General features: G+C 40.4%; 1 protein-coding gene across 5 annotated transcripts in view; it reads left to right on the top strand.

Moving 5' to 3' along the window:
• lama2 (laminin, alpha 2) overlaps positions 1–26,236 on the top strand; it is a 363,864-nt gene that overhangs the window by 248,231 nt on the left and 89,397 nt on the right. For 3 of the 5 annotated variants that reach the window (XM_080192472.1, XM_080192474.1, XM_080192476.1), the window contains 7 exons: positions 7,670–7,855; positions 8,471–8,598; positions 9,794–9,911; positions 14,344–14,469; positions 17,505–17,629; positions 20,704–20,790; positions 21,695–21,888. In XM_080192472.1, coding sequence (XP_080048598.1) covers positions 7,670–7,855; positions 8,471–8,598; positions 9,794–9,911; positions 14,344–14,469; positions 17,505–17,629; positions 20,704–20,790; positions 21,695–21,888 — 964 coding nt within the window. The remainder of the gene's footprint in view (positions 1–7,669; positions 7,856–8,470; positions 8,599–9,793; positions 9,912–14,343; positions 14,470–17,504; positions 17,630–20,703; positions 20,791–21,694; positions 21,889–26,236) is intronic. The other 2 variants (XM_080192473.1, XM_080192475.1) reach the window with 1 other exon arrangement.

The raw sequence follows: 26,236 nt of genomic DNA, 5'->3' as shown, positions 1-26,236 counted from the left end.
CTACATTTTGTATGTAATTTCCAGGTAATGAAATGTGATCATTGTGACTTTTACAGAATATTTTGAAACAGTGACTGTCATTCTTTTAAAGACTACAAATTAATATTTAAAACAAAAGTCAAATAACCTTAAAAAGGGTGTTCAAAAATCTAATGGAGAATTCCGATGAATTCCTGAATTACTCAATTATTTCTACTGTCCTTCCAGATAGGAATATTGAGATTGAACTTCATTGTTGCTCTGAGCAGTGATTCAAAAGCATAACGTGTTCACTGCCAAAACATCATAAGAACACAAGAACACAAGAAATAGGAGCAGGAGTAGGCCATCTAGCCCTTCGAGCCTGCCCCGCCATTCAGTAAGATCATGGCTGATCTGTTGTGGCTCAGTTCCACATTCCCGCCCTCTCCCCATAACCCTTAATCCCCTTGCCTATCGAAAACCCATCAACCCATGTCTTAAAAATATTTAGCGAGGCAGCCTCCACCACTTCAACGGGCAGAGAATTCCAGAGATTCACCACCCTTTAAGTGAAGAAGTTCCTCCTCAACTCCGTTCTAAACCGCCCCCCCCTTTATCTTGAGGCTGTGCCCCCTAGTCCTACTGTCCTTTCTGAGCGGGAAGAGTCTCTCCACCTCTATCCTACCATCCCATTCATCATCTTATACATCTCAATGAGATCTCCCCTCATTCTTCTAAACTCTAACGAGTACAAGCCTAGTTTATTCAGCCTCTCTTCATAGCTCAACCCCCTCAACTCCGGTATCAGCCTAGTAAACCTCCTCTGCACTCCCTCCAAGGCCAAAATATCCTTGTGTAATGTGGCGACCAAAACTGCACACAGTACTCCAGCTGCGGCCTCACCAATGCCCTGTACAGCTGCAGCAAGACCTCCCTACTTTTATATTCAATCCCCCTCGCTATGAAGGCCAGCATCCCATTCACCTTCCTGACCACCTGCTGCACCTGCAGGCTGGGTTTTTGCGACTCATGCACAAGGACCCAGAGGTCCCTCTGCACCGTCGCCTGCTGCAGTTTTTCGCCACGTAAGTAATAGTCCTTCCTACCATTATTCCTACCAAAGTGGACCACCTCGCACTTGCCAACATTAAATTCCATTTGCCAGTTCCTGGCCCATTCGCTCAGCCTATCTAGATAAGAACATAAGAACATAAGAAATAGGAGCAGGAGTAGGCCATCTAGCCCTTCGAGCCTGCCCCGCCATTCAATAAGATCATGGCTGATCTGTCGTGGCTCAGTTCCACTTTCCCGCCCTCTCCCCATAACCCTTAATCCCTTCTCTTATCCTCCGCGCAATTTGCCGTTCCACCAATCTTGGTGTCATCAGCAAATTTCGACACCATACACTCGGTTCCCTCCTCCAGATCATCTATATAAATGGTAAATAGCTGAGGCCCCAGCACTGACCCCTGGGGTACTCCACTAGTCACCAACCGCCAATCCGAATAGCACCCATTAACCCCCACTCTCTGCCTCCTATTTGACAACCAATCCTCTATCCACGCTAACACCCTACCCCCAACTCATGCCCCCTTACCTTCTGCAATAATCTCTTGTGAAGTACCTTGTCAAACGCCTTCTGAAAATCAAGAAAGACCACATCCACCGGCTTTCCTCTATCCACCGCCCTAGACACATCCTCATAGAACTCCAATAAATTTGTCAGACACGACTTCCCCTTAACGAAACCGTGCTGCGTCTGCTCTATCAAGCAATTCCCCTCAAGATGCCTCGCTATTTCCTCCTTGATAACGGATTCTAACATTTTACCTACAACAGACGTTAAACTAACCGGCCTATAATTCCCTGCCTTTTGCCTGCCACCCTTCTTAAACAACGGCGTAACATTAGCCGTTTCCAGTCTTCCGGCACTTCCCCGGAATCCAGTGACGTTTGGAAAATAACCACCAAGGCATCCACTATCACCTCCGCCATTTCTTTCAGAACCCTCGGATGCATTCCATCCGGTCCTGGGGACTTGTCCACAATCAGTCCCTCCAGTCTGTCGAGAACCGCCTCTCTAGTAACAATAATGTCATTGAGACCCTCCAGTCCTACCACCTTTCCATCGCTAACACCTGGCAAATTATTCACGTCCTCCTCCATGAAGACCGAAACAAAAAAGTTATTCAAGACCTCAGCCATTTCCCCATCCCCTACCACTAAGTCCCCCCTCTCATCCTCTAAGGGTCCAACGTTCACCCTAGCCAGCCTCTTCCTTTTTATATATTTATAAAAACTCTTGCTATCCTTTTTTATATTAAGCGCTAGCCCAGCTTCATAGTTTCTCCTACCCTTCTTTATCAACTTCTTTGTCAATCTTTGTTGACATTTAAACCTCTCCCAATCCTCTTCTCGCCCACTACTCTTAGCTACTCTAAATGCCTCCGCTTTTAATTTAACACTTTCCTTCACCTCCTTCATTACCTACGGCTTATTACCTCTCCTCCTCCGATCCTTTTTAACCATCGGAATAAATTTCTGCTGAGCACCAAGAAAGATCTCCTTAAGATCCTCCACTGCTCCTCAGCAGACCTACCTTCCAACGCGCTCCCCCAGTCAACATTCGCCAATTCTTCTCTCATCCTACCGTACTCCCCTCTGTTCAAACAAAGGACGTGTGTCCGGGAACCCACTTTCTCCTCCTCCATCTGCACCAGAAACTCCACCATACAATGATCACTCTCCCCAAGAGGTTCCTTCACCACAAGGTCCCTAATTCTACCCGCCTCATTACATAACATAACCAAGAAGGGGAATTTCTTAAAATGCCTTCTTTCACCACAAAACATAACTTTGATCCAAAACAAAATCAGCTTAAAGTCGGACAAAGCTCAAGCAATTTGTATGATCAGAATCATCAGCCAGAAGAGGACAAGGTTAAAAATATTAAAACAAACCTTAACTGTTCAGATTCTCCTGGCAGTGGAGTGAGAATTCATTAGATTGGTCTCTGGGATGAGAGGGTTGTCCTGGGATGAGAGGCTGGATTATACTGTCCTGAATTCAGAAGAATGAGAGATGATCTCACTAAAACAGGGGTTAGACAGGGTAAACACTGAGATACCTTGGCCGAGGAACCTAGTTTACATACACCCAGGATATGGGACCATTTGTTTTGGATTGGATGAGGAGAAATTTCTACAGTCAAAGGCATGTGAATCTCTGGAATTCTCCGTCCCAGATTATTGTGGATGCTCCACCATTATGTATATTTAAAGTTGAGATGGACAGATTTTTCATTCCTCACAGAATCAAGGGATATGGGGAGTGGATGGAAAAGTGGAGTTGAAGCCAAAGTTCAGCCGTGGTTGTATTAAATTGGTGGAACGGGCATGACAGCCTATTTGTCTGGCTCGTATTTCTTATGTTTCACTTGGTAAAAGATTTGCATTGCTTTCCCTGTTTAGGCCACCAGTTAGAAAGAAGTTGGTTTCCAATCACACAACTGGAAACCAATCTGTATTTAAAAGATGGACCCTGTTGCCTTTAGGAGAGAGGCCAAAATCCAAGACCTTCCTCAATTCTCCCTTCCTTCCAATTCATTCCAGTGACTTACAGAGTATTGGGAACTAGCTCCTTGATCATGGATTTGGGCTGTTTGACATTTCACACTTGTCCCGCTAAACAGCTGTTGCTTCCTGCTAGTTTTCTGTCCCGAAACATGGGAACGGCATGTCAGTCAAAATTCCGTGGCCTCACATTGTCAGTGTTTGACACTTTACAACCCTCTCTCCAGGCTTCAGTCTCTTCAACACTCACATACAGACTTAAAATTTCACTTTAAATACTGTTAGCAACCATAAATATACTTGCTGTAAGGAGTTACACAGTCTCAAAGCTTTTAGAGAGATTTTGATTTTGAGAGCAGCTTGCAGACCTCTGTCTTTAAACAAATCCCAGCCAAAACTAAAAGCTGTTTTCCTCTGCTACATATCTACTTCCCTCCATTAACCGCATTATCACGTGACCCTGAATACCTAAACTGAATACCTAATCCATTCCTTCAATCAAAACCCGAGGGTATCTTTCCTTTTTGTAAACTGAAGTCCATTAGTTCTCCTCTAAGTAAACACTACAGGCTAAAATTAATAATTACACTGCTTTCCCTGAGCTGTATTCTTTCAAGACATATTGATTTCCTGTGGCATGAAGCTGAATTTTAAGTATCCCCTTAAACACAAAAAACAATATTTATTTATACCTATAGCAACTACTATGATCACAACAACTGTGAGATAATGATAAAATCATCTGTTTTCTAATGTTGACTGGGATAAATATTGATCAGAGCTTGAGGGAAAATATCAATGCTCTTGTTCAAAGCTGAGGGGGCAGACAGGGCCTTGGTTTAATCGTTGCATCAATCTACCAATCTGCTCGCTGAGAAGCAAGTGTGCTATCATCTGAGCCACCATTGACACTGCAGATCAAACATTGCAAATTATCTGGTGAGTGAGTCACCTTTTGAATTCCCAAAGCCCTTTCATCATGAACAATGTGCAAGTCAAGGGTGTGATGAAATACTGCCCATATGCTTCATGAGTGTATCTCCTGCAAAAATCTGGCACCATCCAGGGCAAAGTAGCTTATTTGATTGGGATCCCATCTGCTATGTTCAGCATTCACTTCTTCCCAACATTGGCACGAAGGATTCGTCAGCCACTCCTTCCAAATCTCTGTCCTATACTGGCAAGAAGGGCAAAAAAAGAAAGCACAGGGGAGCATCAATACCTATATTTCCTCTCCAAGCCACACATCGTCCTGAATTGGAATTATATCACCATTCCTTCATCATCACTAAGTCAAAATTTTGGAACACCCTACCAAATAGGTTTGTGAGTACAGACACCACATGAACTGCAGCAGTTCAGAAAGTTGGTTCACACCATCTTCTTCAGAGTAATTAAGGATGAGTAATAAATGCTGACCTTAAAGTGACACCATCATCCCAGAAATAAATTTAAAAAGATTGGCTGCCCCAGAAGATTCTCTGCTTCAGAAACAGGCAATTTTCTTTTGCAAATTTTGAGCTCAAGTTATGGTGCTGAAACAAACCTTAATAATAAAGCAATAAAATACTCAATTGTCAAGAATAGACGTTCATATGTTAGATACCTGATAATAAAATCTGAAGAAAATAATTTTAACTGCAGTTGTTTTAAGTCCTTGCACTTAACATTTATTTGACCTTTCCATTCTTGACTATTGATCATTTAACCTTATGTTTACTTTATCCCAAAATAAAGAAATTTATTCTAACCTTGGCCTCCATGTTCCCCAAATGTAATAAAATAATTTATTTACCTATTGAACCCAAGGAGGAAGGAGGATCCACATTATACAAGTTGATTTTGAATATGCTCTGAAGATCTTTGCCTCGCTAGTTGAGGTACTAAGATCGAAAGATAGACATTGTTCCATTATAGGGATGATTCAGTTTCAGATGTTATTTCCCATTATTAAATTTTACACAGCATTGATTTTAACACAAACAACAACAGGACTGTGCAGTTTTGGGTGATACATGGTTAGCAGTGCTATCTCACAATGCCAGGGACCCGGAATCAATTCCAGCCTTGGGTCACTGTCTGTGTGGAGTTTGTACATTCTCCCCATGTCTGCGTGGGTTTCCTTAGTTTGCTTCGGTTTCTTACCACAGTCCAAGGATGTGCAGGTTAGGTTGATTGGCCATGCTAAATTGACCCTAGGGTCAGGGGATTAGAACATAGAACAGTGGAGCACAGTACAGGCCCTTCAGCCCTTGATGCCGAGCTATGTTTGAACCCAAGATCAAGCTATCCCACTCTCTGTCGTTCAGCAGGGTAAATATATGGGGTTACAACAATAAGGCTTGGGTGGGATTGAGGTCACTGCAGACTTGGAGGTCTGAATGGCCTCCTTCTGCACTGTACAGATTCTATGATTAAATGGGAAGTTTCATCACTTGCCAGCACTTTTAGTGGCCTCAGTTGTCAGAATATTGCCCAGTGAGGAAAACCTTTAAAAGTGTTCTAAAAGCTATAGCAATTGAAAATGTTACGATTGGCCGCATAGATTACGTAAAAATAAATATATTATTTAAAAAGAAAAAAACTGATATTGAAATTCCAATGGACCTGCTACAACATGGGAGTCCTACAAGCACATTTCTATTTGCCCTAGCCAAAAGATGGGGACTCCATCCCAATTCTTTGGGCCAAGGTTATCATCTCAGCCTTCCTTACTGCAGAATTCTAAACTCAACCATCTTCAGCTGCTTCATCAAGGATCCACCCAACTTCCCCCCACCCGATCATAAGGTCAGAAGTGGGGATGTTCACTGATGATTGCATAGTGCACAGTGTAATTTGTGATTCCTCAGATACTGAAGCAGTCCATATTTAAATGTGGCAAATTTAGCCTTGGGTTGATAAGTGGAAAGTAACATTTATGCCATGTAAATGCTAGGCAATAACTATCTCCAACAAGAGACAATGTAAACAGCTCTCCTTGACACTTATTGACATTATGATCATTGAATCTCCCACTATCAACATCCTTGGAGTTACCATTAATAAATACCATGGTTACAAGAACAGGTCAGAATTCTGTTGTGAGTAACTCACCTCTTGATTCCCCAAAATATGTCCAAGGCACAAATGTCAAGTGTGATGACATACTCTCCATTTCTCTACTGAATGCAGCTCCAGCAACATTCAAGAAGCTTGACACAATCCACGACAAATCAACCTGATTTAATTAGCAACCAGTCCACCGCCTTAAACATTTTCTTCCTCCACCACCAATGCAGGATGGCAGCAGTGTACACCACTGACAAAATGAGCTGCAGCAATTCACTTCAGGCTTCTTCAACAGTACTTTCCAAACCCATAAAAACCAGCAAGTTCCCTTCCAAGCCACACACCATCCTCGTTTGGTAGTATGTTACCATTGTTACTACTGTCACTGGAGCAAAACTCTGTAACTTTCTTCCTAAAAAGCACTGTGGTGTACCTATGCAACCTGAAGACAGGAATTCAAGAAATCGGCTCACCACCATCTTTTCAAGATCAACTTGGAGTGTGCAGCAATTCTCACCAGGGTAGAAACTTCATACCTGTGAGTTCATCAATTAACTGAAGAATTAATTAATTTAATTTAATTCATCAATTAAACTTAGTTTAATTCCTCCCTGTCTGTGCGCAGAGTAGCTGTGCCTCTAGCTGGCTTTGGTCTGAAGAAAGACTGAGAAAATTGTCAAAGCCTCAAGGTCACAGTGTTCTCCAGAATTGATTTGTGAAATTAGAAAGCCGTCCAAAAGACTTTAAAAGGGATTACTTACAGCTCTGCAGCTGCTGGGTTCTACTGAGGCCTACTTAGTCATAACAGCAGAATCCCTGACAAGCCCATGAACTCCCCCAAATATACCACTTCACATAGGGGGTTAGATGGAAGATTATCCCAGAGCCCCTGCAGCCAGGATTTCAAGGGGTTCTGTAAGTGGAACAAAATTCTGGCATATCCAGTTTCCACTCCAAATTCTTGACGCCTGCAGATGGATGGCTTGTGTTCTGCCATTTTGAGTGTTTTGCAATGTGTATTTTGTGCTCAGGAGGTCAATGCAACGTACTCAATTCACCTGTGAAAATGTTGTTTTGTTTTATAGCTCAACGCCTATGGTGGCAAGCTGAGGTATGCAATTTACTTTGAAGCCAGAGAAGAAGTGGGTCAATCTACCTACGAGCCCCAAATTATTCTGAGAGGCGGGCCCACAGGACAGATGACTATCGTGCGACATGTATCTGCTCCACAAATCGGTCAGTTAACCAGACATGAGGTAGAACTCACTGAGGTACATATTTTTAATCTCAAATTTTGCAAATAGCAAAAATATAAAATTTACATATTTTTGAATTGTTAATAAAGTAATTATTATCTAAACCATTAGTTAGCCTGGATAGTAACAAGAATAGGTTGCATAGGTTGGGGGCAGGTGAAGTTACTATCGAACACCAACTCATGCCACAAGCAGGATCTTACGTTTTCAGGCTTGACATCAAGTCTCAAAGATGGAAGTTTTGACAGTGCGGCATTGAATTTCCAACCCATGCTTCATATGCAAAATCATTTACTCTTGACAGTTCTTATTGAATTTGTAATTCACAATTGAACCTGAGCATGAATGGTTAATCTGCTATGGTAAATTCCTATAATATTAAATTTCTTTATGAATTTTGTATTACATTGTATCTCTGATACACTTGCTTTTCAAGCACCATTCATCACTAGGAGAACGGCATTAGTAAACTTGCCATTATTTACATTTTAACATGGAATTGCCAATTAGAATATTTTTATTCAAAATTGCTCATTTAATCAAAGTTAATAACTATTGGGTGCCAAGGAAGGAGGTGAGGTCAAATAAAGTGATTTTATATAAATAGTCTTCAAAATATTTGTATTTTAGCATGATTGGAAATATGACAATTTACCAGATGGCAGACCTGTTTCTCGTAAAGACTTCATGGATGCGCTGTATGACATTGACTCCATTCTCATCAAGGCATCTTATGGGACTTTCATGAGACAAACCAGGTACAAATAGAAACCAACATATGAAATTAGAATGCTAGTTTTGGAAATGCAAATCCTGGATCAACAGCTTTCATTTTGCAATTATTTTTGCCAGAACTCCTGCCCTCGGCTTCAAAATTCTCCAGCATCTTAAACATGTAGCCAATTTGGGCAGCCAGTATGTATTTGCTGAAGTTTGAAATAATATGAAAAGATTCAAATGAGGAATCTTTGGGTTTTGTGGGATAATGGGAGATAAATGCAAGCTCAGCCAAAAACCTATGTTAAAAAATAGGATTTTAAAACAAGTGGGTGATGAAAAAACAGAAGCTGTTTGGTTGGGACTTTCCGTCCTAGTCATGGCGGGAGCCGCTGAAGAAGATTTAGCAGCCCAGTCAAAAATCCATTGCGTTTTGGCAGGACCGAACCATCCTGATAGCAAGTGGGACTGGAAAATCCCACGCATATATATGTAGCTCAGTTGCAGTCCAGCCATGATCTCACTGAATAATGGAATGGACGTCAGGGACTAAAAAGCCTCCTTCTGTTCCTTTCTGTTGCTGCCCATATAGTTGCAGCAGGGATGTATGCTGTCTGAAATTTAATATGTCACGCTGGTGATTTCAGTGTTCCAGCAGCATATTTCACTTGCTTAGATACATGATGCAATCCTTAAGACATTTTGTTTCATTTATTGGGAGTGCTTATTTGTTAAGACTATAAATAATTATATAGCAAAGTTTTTTCCGATTTAAGGGGACCACTTGATCTCTCAAAAATGTTTACCCATTAAGATGGTTCTGCCGTTTTAATAAATCATTACAACAACTTCTACCAATCATAAATGACATACATCTGTGCAAAAAGAACTTATCAAATTATTATTCTAAAAGTGGTATTCCATTAGCGAAACAAAGTGACTTTTTTTTCCCTCGCATTGACTTTGATTTGCAGGAACAGAATTTCACTCAGTATGCATTCAGAAAAAGTGGTGTTTGTAAAACATTGCTGCTAAAGTTCAGGCGTAGCTGATTTGATGGAGATTGATGAGCTGCAGTTCCAACAGCTTGTGCACTTGCCGTAAATGTGCAGTCTGACTAAACATACACATATTAATGACTGGGAAAAGTAAAATAAAGGAAGTTTGAATTTAAAGGCACAACTGTTGTTTCATGAAGTTTACCAAATTTAATTTTCTCTTTCATTGTCAATCCAGAATCTCTGAGATATCGCTGGAAGTAGCTGAAGCCAGTGGTAGCTACTTCCTGGCTGAACGTGCCCAACAGATTGAGCAGTGCTTTTGCCCAGAAGGTTATTCTGGCCTGTCATGCCAGGTAATATCAATTGCTCTTGGAGCCCGTGGTGTAATGAAACAAAGGGTGACGTAAAAATAAAAGCATGCTTTTGTAGAGACAAGTGAAACAGATAAGATGCATGAACAGGTAATGATGTGATAATGCCCTGGAAAGAATACACGAGGTGAAAAAAGTTTTACGTCAGAGGTAGGTTCAAAGATTTTGTTAATCTGTTGACGTTGTGGTAATGATGCCTTTTGTGAGGAAATTAGTCTGAAACTTTCAAGCATTGAACTGAAATCATGGTGACAATGAGCTGCCTACCTTTTTGTAAAAATAGTTTGGAAAAGCACCTTTCACACACCAAAACTCCAAAGCTCTGCTGCCAGTATGTGAATTTGTCTCACAACCTGCATTACTCAGAGGCCAGGGGCAAATGAAAAACCTTGTCATTTTTATTTCCTATAAGAAGTGTGAAAACCAAAATTCTGTTAGTCTTAGACAAAGCAAATTGTGCGGAGGGTGTGGAGAGTCTACAGAAGGATCTAGATAGGCTGGGTGAATGGGCCAGGAACTGGCAAATGGAATTTAATGTTGGCAAGTGCAAGGTGGTCCACTTTGGTAGGAAAAATGGTAGGAAGGATTATTACTTGCATGGCGAAAAACTGCAGCAGGCGACGGTGCAGAGGGACCTCAGGGTCCTTATGCACGAGTCGCAAAAACCCAGCTTGCAGGTGCAGCAGGTGGTCAGGAAGGCGAATGGGATGCTGGCCTTCATAGCGAGGGGGATTGAATATAAAAGTAGGGAGGTCTTGCTGCAGCTGCATAGGGCATTGGTGAGGCCGCAGCTGGAGTACTGTGTGCAGTTTTGGGCGCCGTACTTACGCAAGGATGTTTTGGCCTTGGAGGGAATGCAGAGGAGGTTTACTAGGCTGATGCCGGAGTTGACGGGGTTGAGCTATGAGGAGAGGTTGAATGAACTAGGCTTGTACTCGTTAGAGTTTAGAAGAATGAGGGGAGATCTCATTGAGATGTATAAGATGATGAATGGGATGGATAGGATAGAGGTGGAGAGACTCTTCCCGCTCAGAAAGGACAGTAGGACTAGAGGGCACAGCCTCAAGATAAAGGGGGGGAGGTTTCGAACGGAGTTGAGGAGGAACTTCTTCACTCAAAGGGTGGTGAATCTCTGGAATTCTCTGCCCTTTGAAGTGGTGGAGGCTGCCTCGCTAAATATTTTTAAGAAGCGGGTTAATGGGTTTTTGATAAGAGAGGGGATTAAGGGTTATGGGGAGAGGGTGGGAATGTGGAACTGAGCCACGACAGATCGGCCATGATCTTATTGAATGGCGGGGCAGGCTCGAAGGGCTAGATGGCCTACTCCTGCTCCTATTTCTTATGTTCTTATGTTAGAAGCAAGATTCTCTAATCCTGGTTTTAACACCAGATCGTCTGCAGCTAGATAGAACCAGCTGGGTAGTGACTCGTTGTTAAAATCATTTTCCAAATAAGAACAACTCTTATAAATGTACACTGAACCAATCACCTACAAAGTTAGATAATGAGAGGCATACAAAATACAGCAGTGTTCATTGTTAATCACTCAGCAGGTTGAGAATTTGTTCCAACAAATAATGATTTCAAGGAGAATTGATGCCATTAGTTGAGAATATTGATTTTAGTTCATATCTGTTACAAAAACAAGTTTTGTAAAAATAAGGAAAAGTTACTTCAATTGTTTGATAATTACATTACTTAAACATAACACATTCTTCAAATCTTGTTCCTGAAAGGACAATTGTATGGCACCAAATATTAATAGACTTCGATGGTTGTTTGTAATTATAATTGATACTCTCTTACAGGGTTTAATGGAGTGAAATGTTGCTGTTGATGATACAAACCAACTTTAAAATTATGTGTTATTTTTCCTCCAGCACATTTTTCTGATTTTTTTTTATTAGCAGACAAATACATGAGAAACGTACTGCATATTTTGTGTTGATGCTGAGCTTTCCGTTTGCTTTGTCATTAATGAAGCCGTATACTCATTTACAATGATCAACCTTAAGACAAATACTTAAGGTGGAATTTAGTAGAAGGGGGGAATGGGAGTAGGGCCTTCTAATAGCATGAGAAGCACTTTGTCAAGACCCTGATGTGGGGGCAGATGTGCCAAATTATCCCAGCAGGGCAGAGGAAGTGGGATGGTAAAGTCATTGGCATGCAGAATGGAAGCAGCTATGATATGCTTATAATACTCATTTAACCACAATTTTCAGTGATTAATTGCTAATTGAGTGATGAAGTTCATGGTGCACAGGATTTATGCGCCATCGGTTTCATAATTGGTTAAAGCTGATGACAAGCAGGCACATCAGTCCTCGAGGTAGGCAGTTGGTGAAGTTGAGCTCCTGTCGCCATTTGGAGAATTGAATGGAAGAGGGGAGGGGAAGCCATTGAGCATGAAATTCAAGTGTTACTGAGAGAAGTTCAAAGCTCATAGAGGGGAGGTGGAATTTGACTCTGAGACCAGCAGCAAGGTGATTATGCTCAAGACCAGGGTGAGCTCTTGTCAAGACCAGGGTAAACAGGTGAAATGTTCTGCCCTCTGTTGAGCCTTCAAGAGCAAAATAGGTTTGGTCCACCTAGCGTTCCTGGAACCTGAGGTGGAAGAGGAAATGCACAGAGGGCGGATAGAACTGGGTGAAGTGCGGCTCCAGTTGCAATGAAAACAGATGCTGAGGGGAGTCAGGAGGGGGTCAATCAGGGCCCAGTCCAATGCAGAGCAATAGCTGATCTCAGAGTTTACTTCCCTCACCTCAACTACCTACGAATGACAAAATGCAAAGCCAGTACTGGCTGAGGATATCTTAGAAGGCATTCATAGACCTTTGTGCTCCAGGTACTTGAACTTGACTTGTGCCCCATTGTACTGGGAGGGAACCCAATGGAGTGGCTTTGAAGGTTACTGCAGCACTAAACTTCTATGCCAACGGTTCCTTCCACTGCTCCATGTTGACATGTGCACATCGCTGCAGCAAAGAGGTGAAAAATGGTCTCTTTAAGAGGGTAAGAAAGTTTGTGTGCTTCAGAATAAACAGAATAGAGAGCTAGGTTGAAATATCTCCGGGCTTTAATGCCATCACAGGCTTCCCACAAATACTGGGGTTTATCAACTGTACATGTGGTGATCAGAGCTCCCTGCAATTCTATTATGATGCAATTGGTCTAACAACCACTGGAAATGTATCCTCCAGTTGTGTGCTTGCTTGCTTCCCAGGGACCTCTCATGATGCTTATATTTTCCACCATTCCCAGGTGCCTAGTCTCTCGCTCCTCCTCAAGAAATGTAAGGATTGCTAGAGGTTTAAGATACGTTCCCTTATAGGTATGTGCACATCATATTAAGACAATCAGTAACTCTATGGACTTGTTCAGGGCTGCACAATGTGCCTATTGCTTCATGTCTAATAGGTTTCATGTGGCTCTGATCAGAGGCCTATCTTCAGCTGGGGCTCAGGGTGGGCCTGTTCTCCAACAGTTCTCTGACTGCCTGAGCCCTCAGCTGTCTTGGGCTCAGTCATGTGCTCTGGTGTGTCAGAGATGTGCTCACCCAGGTTGTGAATGGGCAATCAGGAACCAATGTGCAGGCTGCTGGGTGTAGAGTAGGCTGGGCCAACAATGTGCCTTGGCACTGTGTTTAAATAAATAAGCAAATGCATCCTTCCAGACCTTATAGGTGATGCCTCAACCGCAGAAACTTCCTATTCTCCATCCACGCCAGTCGATGCCAACCCATGCCCCCACCAACCCCCATTGCTCCTTGAACTCTCATATCAATTCATGCAGCACTCTACCCACCCTTCACAATTCCCATACCTCCTATGTAACCTATGCCCACCAACCCACCACCCTTTGCCCTTACCCTTTCCATGTTAGCTCACCTTTAACAGTTCCTTGACAGCTTGGCAGTTCCTTCACAAATATATAGCTCTTTGACAGCTTGACAATTCCAATGAGTTTATATGTAAAATGTGCAGATTCATGTTTACTTTTAACAATCCCAAAAGGTGCTTTTCCTCTCACAAAGGGCACCCTCCTTCTCCCAAAGGTCTCCCAGGGCCTTATGCAAAGGAACACCTTATCTCTCCAGAGGGCCTGGCTTTCCAAATGAATCCACCAAGTTCAGATCTCCTCTTGGTCCAATCTGCACACTCAGATTTAACTCCAGCCCCACCACCTTGAAGAAGGGAAGCAATGGGATCGGGAGCTGGACTTAGAAATTTTGGCCATTTCCAGGATTTTCATCACAATGGATTTTCACCAGAAAATCTGAGCACACATATCAAAGGTACAAAATTGTTCAGGTTTCTAGCACTTGATACCTCTTGCCATGGTAAGTACAAAGTCCATCAATAACATGAAAGTGATAAAAGCTACCAAATGACTTGTTTTCTTTATGCTTCAGGATTGTGTCCTAGGTTATTACAGAACACCTACAATCAGGGGGCCCAGACCAGTGGTGTGGAGCTGTGTACGATGTCAGTGCAATGGTCATAGTGACAGCTGTGATCAGAAGACCTCCATATGTCAGGTACCAGATAGCCTGTTATTATTCGATCAAAAAAAGCTGAACAAGTTAATTTCAAAAAATTTTGTTTTACAAGCAATATCACTGTTGTAAATAGGGAGGGCCAACATCAGATTTTATGCTTCAATTTTAAATTTAAATTTAAAAAATTGGAGCTTATTTTTATACTCATGCCATTTTCAAAAGCTAAATTTAGCTCAAACAGTACTTTTGCAGGTAAAAAAATTCATGTCACAGAAGTGCCAGACCATGCCAATCTCCAGCAAGAGAAAGCTCTCTGACTGCCCCAATCTTCAACGGCATTGGCATTGTTACATTGCTCACTAATAACACTGATGCTCGTTACTGACCAGAAGCTTAAACGGACCAGTCATATCAGCAGTTGAGCTATGATAACAGAACAGAGACTAGACACTCTGCAACAACTAGCTCATCTCCCGCCCCCTTCACCATCCATAAGGCACAAATCAGGAATGTGCTAGAATATCACTTGCTCGAACACAAGCACATTTAATAATCTCAATATCACTCAGGGCAGTGAAAGCGACTGTTCAACAGCTCTAACACATGACTGAATCTCCATCTAAACACTGCTGGTGCACTATGACTGCAGTATTTACAGTCTGCAAGGTGCACTGGATGCCATTCATCAAATTTTCCTTTACAACAGTTTCTAGCCCTGTAACTTCAAGCACTAAGGGCAAGAGTAACAATATCACCTCCCTAAAATCACTTCCAAATCACACACCAGACATATATGATAAGAATTTACTGGCCACAATGATGGCCCCAGCCCTGGGCCAGACTGCAGGTGACAATCCAGCAATTACCATTTCTGGAAACACCAATGGGATTAAATAACAATCAGGCAGTTTGCTGTCTGACACTGGGATCCCCAGGCCTTTAAAAGGTAAAGGCTTTGCCTCCAAAAATCTGGGAGCAGCCCAACTCGGAGCAGAGGTCTCTGCGCATATTGCAGAAAGCCAAGGGCAGCAACCAGTGAAGGATGCCTAATAACTGGGGAGGGCCTACTGGAGTGAGTCAGGCAGGTCCTGGGGAGGGACAGAGTCATTATGGAGGACAAGAGGAATGCATGCAATTTGGGGGTGCTTGGCACTGGCAGGAAATTCCATAGGGCACAGGGCACCCAATTAGGAGAGCTCTCCCTTCTGCTCATAGCCATATCCAGCTAGCCTCACCAATTAGCGTGCTTGCTCCCTTCTCATACCCTTCTAATAGAATATCATGGCCTGAGACCCTTAAATCGCCAACTAAGGGATTCATTTGGCCTCAGGACACGAAGTGACCGCAACTTGCCCTCCACTTACTTTATCAGGGAAGGAGTTGCAAAATTTCTCTAAACCTGGGGTTTCCCACCTGATTATATGGCTCTTCCTATGTCCTGTAAGGTTATTAAATTCCATCCATATTTGCCATTCCTATAAAATGCCACAATCCCTAGCTAGCACAATCATAGAAATAATATCAATGTAAATGCTGGAGTAGTTCGTCCAGAAACAGCCTTTTCATTACATCTAGGATTGTTGCATTCAATTCCGAAACTATTGTCAGTCATACGCTTTAAAGTAATTTAGGCAACAGTGTAGTGCCAAGGGAAGGGGAAGAAAAATATAGAGTACAAGTTAGTTAGAATATCCCATACATTTCTTTTTACAGACAGCTCTTAGCTGAAAATGATCTGTGGGCTCCAGAAAACTGAAGTGGGACATAAGAATGCAAAATATATATTCATGTAATACTGCTCATAATTAAACATCGTAAGACATTTACCAAATATATTAGTGAGGAGTAGGAAATAGAGGAAAGACTATAGCCATGAGCAAAAGCATGAATGAAGTTGGGGTTTTGAATCTGAGAGAAACGTAACAAGAAAAGGTTTCGATAAAAGTCTTGAGCTTGTGGGTTGGTAGATAAAGACTTCTTACTTACCTGTGGTTGTCAAACAATCTCTGGTTGAGAAAGTGAACAATTGTTGGCACTGAGTCTCATTTTTGTGGGTTGTCCATTGTTTGAAGAGATTTTTATCATGGAATGTTTTAAATTTTTACTTATGAAAAATTGCCTTTGTGTCTCTTCTTACTATTTCCAGTCTTCTCTTCCCTCTTTTCATTCTTTTTCTGATGTATCATTGAATTCAACCACCTAATTTACCATTCTTGTTCATTTCTCAATCCTTTAACCATGGTGAAGGACCTGCATTATTTATCCCACCATTTACCAAAGGCCCAGATGCCCTCCCTTTCGTGTTGTGCTACTATGAGCTTGCGATTCCAGCAACTTTATTGGCAAAATAGTTTTAAATTTACATGTGCACAAACAAATCTCACAGGGTGCGCTCCAGCAATAGCTGGGCCATTGTGAATAATTTTCCTGTGGAAAGAGTTTATTGATGCACTGCCAACAAAGAAATGATATCTAATGCATTTTTTCCAACCAACAATCTTCATACAAAAAGCAATTTTTCAACAATAGAAAAGCACATTTTCCCCCCAGAAAGAAGAATGACTGTTCTTAGAGCTCAACTCTTTCAACAGTGTATTGCTGAAATGAGAGAACACACAATTATGATCGCAAAACAGTTAAATTAAAAAAAAAATCTTTATTTTTGTTTGTGTAACTTTTGAAGTTATGAAGCCGGATTTTGAGTACTTGAATGCTGAGTCCTTTACTGCAAAGCAATAAATCATGAGAAACATAACATGATTGTGGACAGGCAGTGTTGAGTATTGAGCTAGCTAATATGAATGCAGCCTTGGTTTTGGCTGTACTGAGAAATCCAGCATTTCTTTCATCTCAGAACACCAGTCAAAAGTGACTTCCTCAAATGGTTTTGTTTCATTTTCCAGTGAACTGCTTAAACATATTTTGTTCAAAATGTCAGGATAATGAGCTTTCTAAAATATTGTCTTTTTGGTTGAAATAGTTTGTGATTTGAAGTGCTTGCATTTAAAAATGTTAGCTAATGCAGTTTATAAAGACGATGTATATTTCTACTAAACAAAATCTTTTTCCACCAGAATTGTCGGGACAACACTGCTGGTGGGCATTGTGAAGTGTGTGCTCCCGGATACTATGGGATAGTAAGAGGATCTCCAAATGACTGCCATCCTTGTGCCTGTCCTCTTCAGGTTTCCAGTAACAAGTAAGATTCTAGTGTTGAGATGTTTCAAATGCCGCTGGCAAGTTCCATTAGACAAAATACATAAAGGCCAAGAGAGTAACCAAGGAGAGAGTAGGGCCTCTTAAGGATTAACAAGGCCATCTATATGCGGATCCACAAGAGATGGGCGAAATCCTAAATGAATATTCCCTATTAGTATTTATTGCTGTGAAAAACATGGATATTAGGGAACTTGGGGAAATAAATAGTGACAGCTTGAGAAGTATACATGTAACAGAGGAGGTGGTGCTGTAAGTCTTAAAGCACATCAAGGTAGAAAAATCCACAGGACCTGATGAAGTGTATCCCAGGACATTGTGCGAGGCAAGGGAGGAAATTGCAGGTCTGCTGTCAGAGATATTTGAATTATCAATAGTCACCAGTGAGATACCTGAAGATTGGAGGGTGGCAAATGCTGTGCCTTTATTTAGAAAGGGAAGAGCCTGAGAATACAGGCCAATGAGCCTCACATCTATGGTGGGTAATTTGTTAGAGGGTATTTTGAGAGACAAGATCTGTAGGCATTTAGAGATGCAAGCACTGATTAGAGACTGTCAGCATGGCTTTGTGAGTGGAAAATAATGTCTCAAATTTGGTTGAGTTTTTTGAAGCGGTAACCAAGAAGGTGGATGAGGCAGTGCAGTTGATGCTGTCTACATGACAAGGTATGGCATGGTAGGTTGTTGCACAAGGTTAAATCTCATAGGATCCAGGGTGAGGTAACTAAATGGATACAAAATTGATTTAATGACAGAAACCAAAGGGTTGTTGTAGAGATTGTTTTTCAAACTGGAAACCTGTGCCAGCAGGATTGGTGCTAGGTCCACTGCTTTTTGTCATTTTTATTAATGATTTGGAGAATATAGGAGACATGGTTAGTAAGTTTGCAGATGACATCAAGATTGGTGGCATAATGTACAGTAAAGAAATTTGTCAAGGATTGCAACGGGATCTTGATCAATTGGACAGTGGGCTGACGAATGGCAGATGGAGTTTAATTTAGATAAATGTGAGGTGATGCATTTTGGTAGATTGAACCAGGGTAGGACTTAACTCAGTTAAGTAGGATGTCAGGAAGAGTTACAGAACAATGAGATCTAGGAGTACAGCTTCATAGATCCTTGAAAGTGAAGTCACAGGTGGATAGAGTGGTGAAGAAGGTCTTCAGCATGCTTGCTTTTGTTGGTCAGAACATTGAATACAGGAGTTGGGACATCTTGTTGAAGTTATACAGGTCATTGGTAAGGCCACACTTGGAATACTGTGTACAGTTTTGGTCACCCTGTTATAAAAAGGATATTATTAAACTAGAAAGAGTGCATAAAAGATTTACTAGGATGCTACCGGGACTTTATGGTTTGAGTTATAAGGAGAGGCTGGATGGACTGGGACTTTTTTCTCTGGAGTATAGAAGGCTGAGGGGCAATCTTATATCGTCTATAAAAAAATGAGGGGCACAGATCAGCTAGATAGTCAAAATCTTTTCCCAAAGGTAGGGGAATCAAAAACTAGAGGGCATAAGTTTAAGGTGAGAGGGAGAGATACAAAAGTGTCCAGAGGGCAATTTTTCACTCAGTGGGTGTCTGGAACAAGCTGCCAGAGGTAGTAGTAGAGGTGGCTACAATGTTATCTTTTAAAAAGCATTTAGACAGTTACATGGGTAAGTTGGGTATAGGGGCATATGGGCAGTTGGGACTAACTTTGGGGTTTTGAAAAAAAGGGTGGCATGGACAAGTTAGGCTGAAAAGCCTGTTTCCATGCTGTAAACCTCTATGACTCTATATAAATGAACCTGATTGGTTGTTGGGCCCTCATGATCCCTTGTCATGTCTTGAGGAGGTCAGCACACCCAATGGAGTGGTTGTTTATAGAAATTGCACCATTCTTCTTGGAATTTCTGCTAAACTCCAGTTGAAGAACATCTGTGGAAGTTCAATATAAGTATTTAATTCTAAGAGCTTATAGAATTCTGAACATAAAATATATAAACTCATCCAAATTATTCTGTGACCTTCAGAATCCATTTTAGCCACTTTTTAAACTTTTTCTTACTCAAGAAAGCCTTACATCTTGCATGTCAGTAAATATTTTGACCTCATTTTCTCCACCACACCCAATATCTCTTAAGGTGCTAATGTTTTGCTGTTATGTGTTTTAATCTTATAGGTCCTTCTCTAATATCTCTCCTAAATGAGCTGCCTTCATGTTTGTTCCGAGGTAGCAGGCTGTCCAACTGCAAAGTGTTTGATCTGATTCCCACCTAAGTTCACTTGATCAATTGGAGCAGCAAACATAAAATAATAATTAGCGACTGCAACTTGGTCACTTATTCCCTCCTAAACCTGTGGGTACAGAACCTAGAATCTGTTCATCTTTTGCCCCTTAGTTATTCACAAGCTTTACCAACTGAGTGATCAGGAGGGCCTTTATTGAGATTGGTTGAATGCTGATTGACAGATTATCAGAAGAACATGAGGCAAATGATCAGAAAAAATTCCTTTCACCTCATCTGCATTTTAGTGATGGTGTTTGTGTAGTAAAGGCCTAGTATTGCCACCATCCCCTCTCCCAAATTCAATAAATAAATATATATCTTTGCTCCTTTGTTTCCTGTTTAGTTTCTGAGCAAATGGGCATTTCTTGGGAACATTTTTCTTTTAATTTTTGGCATAATGTTTTAACTCTCTCAGAACCTGTAACCTAAACTACTCGACTGTTTCAATGAGAACCAAGAATTTAACCAGACTGTTGCGACAGTTCTGGCATCTCACCTGCCAGACAATACTTGTTTACTGGATGAGTTGAATGTTGACCCATGTTGCAATTTAAATATGTGATCATTGAGGCAAGATTATTTCTGCAGTGAATGAATTAACCTCACAGTTCAACCCAATCCTGCAAGGAAAACTGTGTATTCACATCAAGTAATTAGTTTTATTTTAATATCAGTGCAGCCTGACATTTATTACCATTATTGAAAATGAAAGCACAATATATTTTGATTAATTTGCTATCAATTTAGCTTTAGTTGACCTTTTATATTTAATTATTTTTAGCTTTAGTCCTACTTGCGTTATGGAAGGACATAATGCTTATCGTTGTGATGCATGTCAAGAGGGGTATGAAGGGCAGCACTGTGACAGGTAAAATGTCATTTTGATCATGTGTATGTTGCATAATAATTTCAGGATTAATTTGTTAATTATTTGGATAGTTAAATAACTTTGGAACAGAATATAATTCAAAGCATTCTATTTATTTTCTTAAAACATTATAAGGCTCAAGTTTTTTTATATTTAAAAAAAAAATCAATGGTTAGAATCTTATCACCATTCATGCCAGTGGGATTTTCCCGTCTTGCTGCAGTGAGTGGAAATTTAGCTGGCTGCCAAATTCTCCAAACGTACTGCTGCGGGAAAGCAGCGTGAACAGCAGGCAAGATTGTACCCAATGTATAAATGCTGGCCCTGAGATCAGGGGAACCTGAAGGCAAAAGAGCTGTGGTTTGGGCAAGAGCAGGTAGAAATTTGGTGCTCATGATGACGTAACCATAGAAGTAAGGACACTATGTCATACAACCTGTCTATTATTCGCACACAGCAATTCAGAAAACTAAGGGTAATAGTGCATTTCTTAAATCCAGTATTACAAAAGAGCATGGGGATTTAAAATTTAACAGGCTAGATTCCTGAAATCATTGAATTGGAGAGAGGTAATTTGTCTTGTGGAATCTGTCTCATTGAGAAAGCAACAACACTGAAATATTTTATAAACTTTGTTTCCTGGGAGTACAGAGAGCTTTATGTTGCATGTGGATCTGCAGATATGTGCACAGAATGTACCAGTACTAAAAGTGCTGGGATAACCTTGTGCAATATCGAAATAACTCTGATTCAATTATATGGGACTGGATCAGAGAAATATCCATTGAGAAAGTTCCAGTATCTAATTTCTAAAAAGGTCCCCCAAAATGTCTGAATTTATGGTTTATGTTTACCAGTGCATTTGAACATTACTGTTTGAAAATTCTGATCTTATCATTTGTAGGTGTTCACCTGGTTACTATGGTAATCCAAGAATTAAAGGAAGCTCTTGTGTGCAATGTGAGTGTGATCCTATTGGTTCATTACCTGTACCATGTGACAAAGCCACTGGTCAGTGTCATTGCAAACCGGAAATGATGGGCTGGACCTGTGATAGCTGCATGGAGTGGCATGTTCGTGAGGGCACGAAATGTATTTGTACGTATCCTAACATCAGATACTATTAAAATCATGTGCGCTGACTTGCCTGGATATGCATTTTCTTCAGCATAACAGTTTCAAATGACTGGACTTCATAAACCATGCAGTTATTGATTCATAATTTAGGAAGACTTGCAATAAATACAGGTTGGTGATTTTTCAGAGTTCTTTCCCAATGACCTCCAACCTTAGTCTTTTATCGTTTGATACTGATGCTGTTGAAACCAATTCTGCAAGTTTTGGGATAATCCAGTGATTTTAATTGTGGCAAGTTTGCATCCTTTGATAACCAAACTAAAATGATCAGTTTAGTGCAGATGTATTTCCAAATTAGAAACTTACTATGTTCAGAAATCTGTGTTTTTAATCAGATCGGCAGCAACTTACCAGACAGTCTTGCTTGTGTAATGCAATTCTTCACTAAGAATGGTTTTAATCCTCAGTTTGTTTCCTTGTAGGTTTCTACTCTGCATTTAAATAGGTCTTTTGGTTTTCATCAGCTTAGAAAATCAAGCATCAGCATTGCCAAAACATTCTTCCATAAGTAGAAATGGGAGCAGGTTCCTAAATTTTTAGCACAGAAAACAATGTTAGTTCTGAGAAGGTCTTCGTTTGGCCTTCACTTCATGTAACAAATGAAGGGAGCTGTATCATCTGAATTCTAGACAAATAACACTAATCTTAGGCATTTATCAGTTCATACCAAAGCTGTTGAAATTATTTACGTTGGACTTTATTTTAGACTTCATCTTCTGGAAAGTTATGAAATTGATTTTGTTAATTGGGAAGTAAACATCTTTTAAAATTATAGCAAGTGTTTGTTCTTTGAGAAATCTAAGTGAAAGGCTGAGGCATGCACAGATGGTATTCCAAGGGCTAAAAATATAACCAGCTATAAAACTTAGTGGCTTTGATGAGTTTTGCAGCTATGAGATAGAAAATTAATATTTATAATAATATTGATAAATGATTAACAGTTTGGTAGTACAGAACTTGAGTATTGCTGAAAAAAGGCATGATGTCAAAGATTTTCATCATGTATTTATCAGGCCAATGTAAAAATATCAAAGCTCAAAGAGAATAACAATTTATACCGCATAAGAAAAAGAGTGCTGATTGGTTGGGCAACCACCAATGATTGCTTGAAATGTTGCCATGACGAATGTGCCAGGGGCTATTGTTACCCCATGCTTTTGTTTATTCAATGAGGTTGCCCACCACACAGTGACACAGTGGTTAGCATTGCTCCCCCACAGCTCCATGGACCTAGGATCAATTCCGTCCTTGGTTGACTGTCTTTGTGGAATTTGCACATTCTCGCCATGCTGTCGTGAATTTCCTCCCAGTGCTCTGGTTTCCTCGTACTGTCAAAGATTTGCAGGTTAGCTGAATTAGCCATGCTAAATTGCCCCTTAGTGTGCCAAGGTATGTAAATTAGATGGATTAGCCTTGGTAAATGTTCGGTGTTGCAGGGATAGGGCGGGGGAGAGGACTTGGATAAGATACTCAGTCGAGAGTTGGTGAAGTCTTGATGGCTGAATGGCCTTTTCTGCACTGTAGGATACTATGATTCTCTGAAAGAGTAATGTGGTAAATGAATTTCAGTGCTAGTACAATGCCTGGTACATATGCCGTCTGTCCCAACAATTGATGGCTCACATTTGAGAGCACACCCTTTTGGCTGTTCACTATGGACAGAATACCAACAATGCTCACCCGAGCTCTGCTCTCAAAACTCAGAGTGTAATTTCCAATATCGCAAGAATAATATAAACCCACAATTGAGCAGCAGTTTGATAAACAATCCTGAATGTGTTAGAAATTATACTAACAACCAATTTAAGATAATCAGTTGGGCTTGCAATGTAATTCACTTATGCTTGCTAGAAGCTACATATATTCATGTGCAGGGACCTGTCCTCTGCAGCCAAAAATAATATGTCCAGACATTACACCTTTTTTTAATAAACAAAAGCCTGAGGAACAAAAGCTCCCTGGTACATTCACCATGGCAACATCTCAAGCAATAATAGGCAGCTTGCTAACCAGTCAGCATCTGTTTTCTTCTGCAGTAAAATTTGTTGTTCCCTTTGAAATCTGGCATTTTTTGCATCTGCCCTGATGAGTGCAAGACGAAAAGCTTCAACAACTTGTCTCTTTTTTCGGTAATACATTGGTAAGCATCGCTCCATTCATTAGCTTAACAGAGATATTAACTTGTGGTTAACTTCTTTTTGGATTTTAGAACCATAGAACATTACAGCACAGAAACAGGCCTTTTGGCCCTTCTTGGCTGTGCCAAACCATTCGAAAAACTTGTTAATAACATATTCCCTTAAGAAGGACAGACTTCTAATTTGTAGTCAGTGTATCTTAAGATAGTAGAAAGAGGAATGTACTAAGTGCTTTTTCGCCAACATTGCCACAGGAAATTTCTTGCCTATTGTCATTTCATACTAACCATTCAGTATTCTGTCTATAAAATGTATTCTTTGCTGCCATAATTAATGATGGATTTCATATTGGAATTCATGATTATATCAAGAATCTACCACTTCAAGTAGATCTAAACTTTATTATTATGGTAGGCACACTGATTTCCACATGTTGAGGTAATTATATATTTTGACAAATTTTTAATCATGGGGTAGTTGAATAATCAATTCTTAGTGCTGCTAATGATCTGTGCATGATAAAGTAAAAGAGAAATTTGTCAATGCTTGAAGCAGTACTCTGACCTTTGCTTTGAATAGTTTGTTCCTAATAAGCTGCAGTCACTTCCTATATTGGTGGGAAAAGTACTGATGGCATGAATGCTTTACGCTTAAAACTTAAGTGACAAAATTAAATTTCTTCAATATATGTGACCTTGTGGATGTAAAATTAAATGTACTGATCCTGCACCTTAGCAAGGCGACCATTTTTCAGGTGTAGCAAGTCGGAGGTCCAACTAAATGGACATAGTGATGATTTTACAAATTACACTCCAGAACAGAATAGTAGAATTGAAACAATCCCGACAGTGTGGAAGGGAGGCTATTCAGCCCATCAAGACTGCACTGACATCAATCCCACCCAGGCCCTAATCCCTTAACCCCACATATTTACTCTGCTAATCCTCCTGACATGGGGGACAATTTAGCATGGCCAATCAATCTAACCCGCACATCTTTGGATTGTGGGAGGAAACAAGAACACCCAGATGAAATCCATGCACGTACAGGGAGAATGTGCAAACTCCACACAGTCACCCGAGGCCGGAATTGAACCCGGGTCCCTGGCACTGTTAGGCAGCAGTGATAACCACTGTGCTGTTCCTTTATTTGAGTATAGCTCTGACAAGAATTGCTTGATCTTGAATTTGCCTGCTAACAATTCCCAATATACCACTCAACAAAAATTCAATTACTTCGATCAAGTGGAGTAAGGCAGGAGAAGGGTCACACAAATTAGGGACACATGAATGGATTTTTATCTTTGATTTGGGCCATGTGTCTGAAATTATGGCTTTTGAATTGTTTTGATATGTGCAGTGTGTTTTAACACAGGACTTGAGTTTTATATTTTCACACTAACTAGTGCCAGTTATCAGACTTGGAAAGTGCTAACATTCTCACTGTAACAGCAATTATTTCTAGATCAATATGTCAGAGACGTATGGTTTTTAGTTTACTTCTTTTGTAAAATCATCATGGTATTCACGAAGAAAGTTTGTAATCACCGGAATATTCTCATATGTATACAGGAGGAAGACAGGTTTCTAGAATATAGAATTGAACAGTAGTCACACTCCAAGTTGTGAGAAAGGAAGTAGATGAATTGGCAACGAAGGGAGGTAGAAAGAGATGGGGGAAAAAAGCAAGGAAAGAGACTTATTGAAGAGTAGCAAATAAATTGTCAGGAACACGCCATGAGATTTCATTGGACAAAGCAGAATAGGAGAAGGGACAGGTTAGTAGCAGATTTAGTTTAATTCAGAAAATATTTGAGAAGTAATTCGAAGTTAAGAAGCTATGATTTCAAGCTAGGCACTAAACATGGTTGGGAGCAAATTGAGAAGAATCAGAAAAAAAAGTAAGAATGAATTTAACTTGCTGAAATTTCTTTGTTTTAACCTTTAGTTGTTGCATTTTTCTTTTAATGAAAATATGGTCATATTTCAGTGGATAAGGATAAGGCATTATGTTGTTATATTTCATACAATGTGGAAAGGGAGAACATTTGATCAGCAAAATATTTAATTGCCATGTCCATATTGTAACACACTTCATTGACCAGTGTAAAGTAAATCAAACAACCACCTGGATTTTAAAGCATGAGTTAATATAATAGTTTGCAAAATATA

Source organism: Carcharhinus amblyrhynchos, chromosome 7 (assembly GCF_965287045.1).
Source record: "Carcharhinus amblyrhynchos chromosome 7, sCarAmb.v2.hapA, whole genome shotgun sequence".
Lineage (NCBI taxonomy): Eukaryota > Metazoa > Chordata > Chondrichthyes > Carcharhiniformes > Carcharhinidae > Carcharhinus > Carcharhinus amblyrhynchos.
Note: the sequence above shows the minus strand (reverse complement) of the source record. Positions and strands in the feature narration are given on the sequence as shown.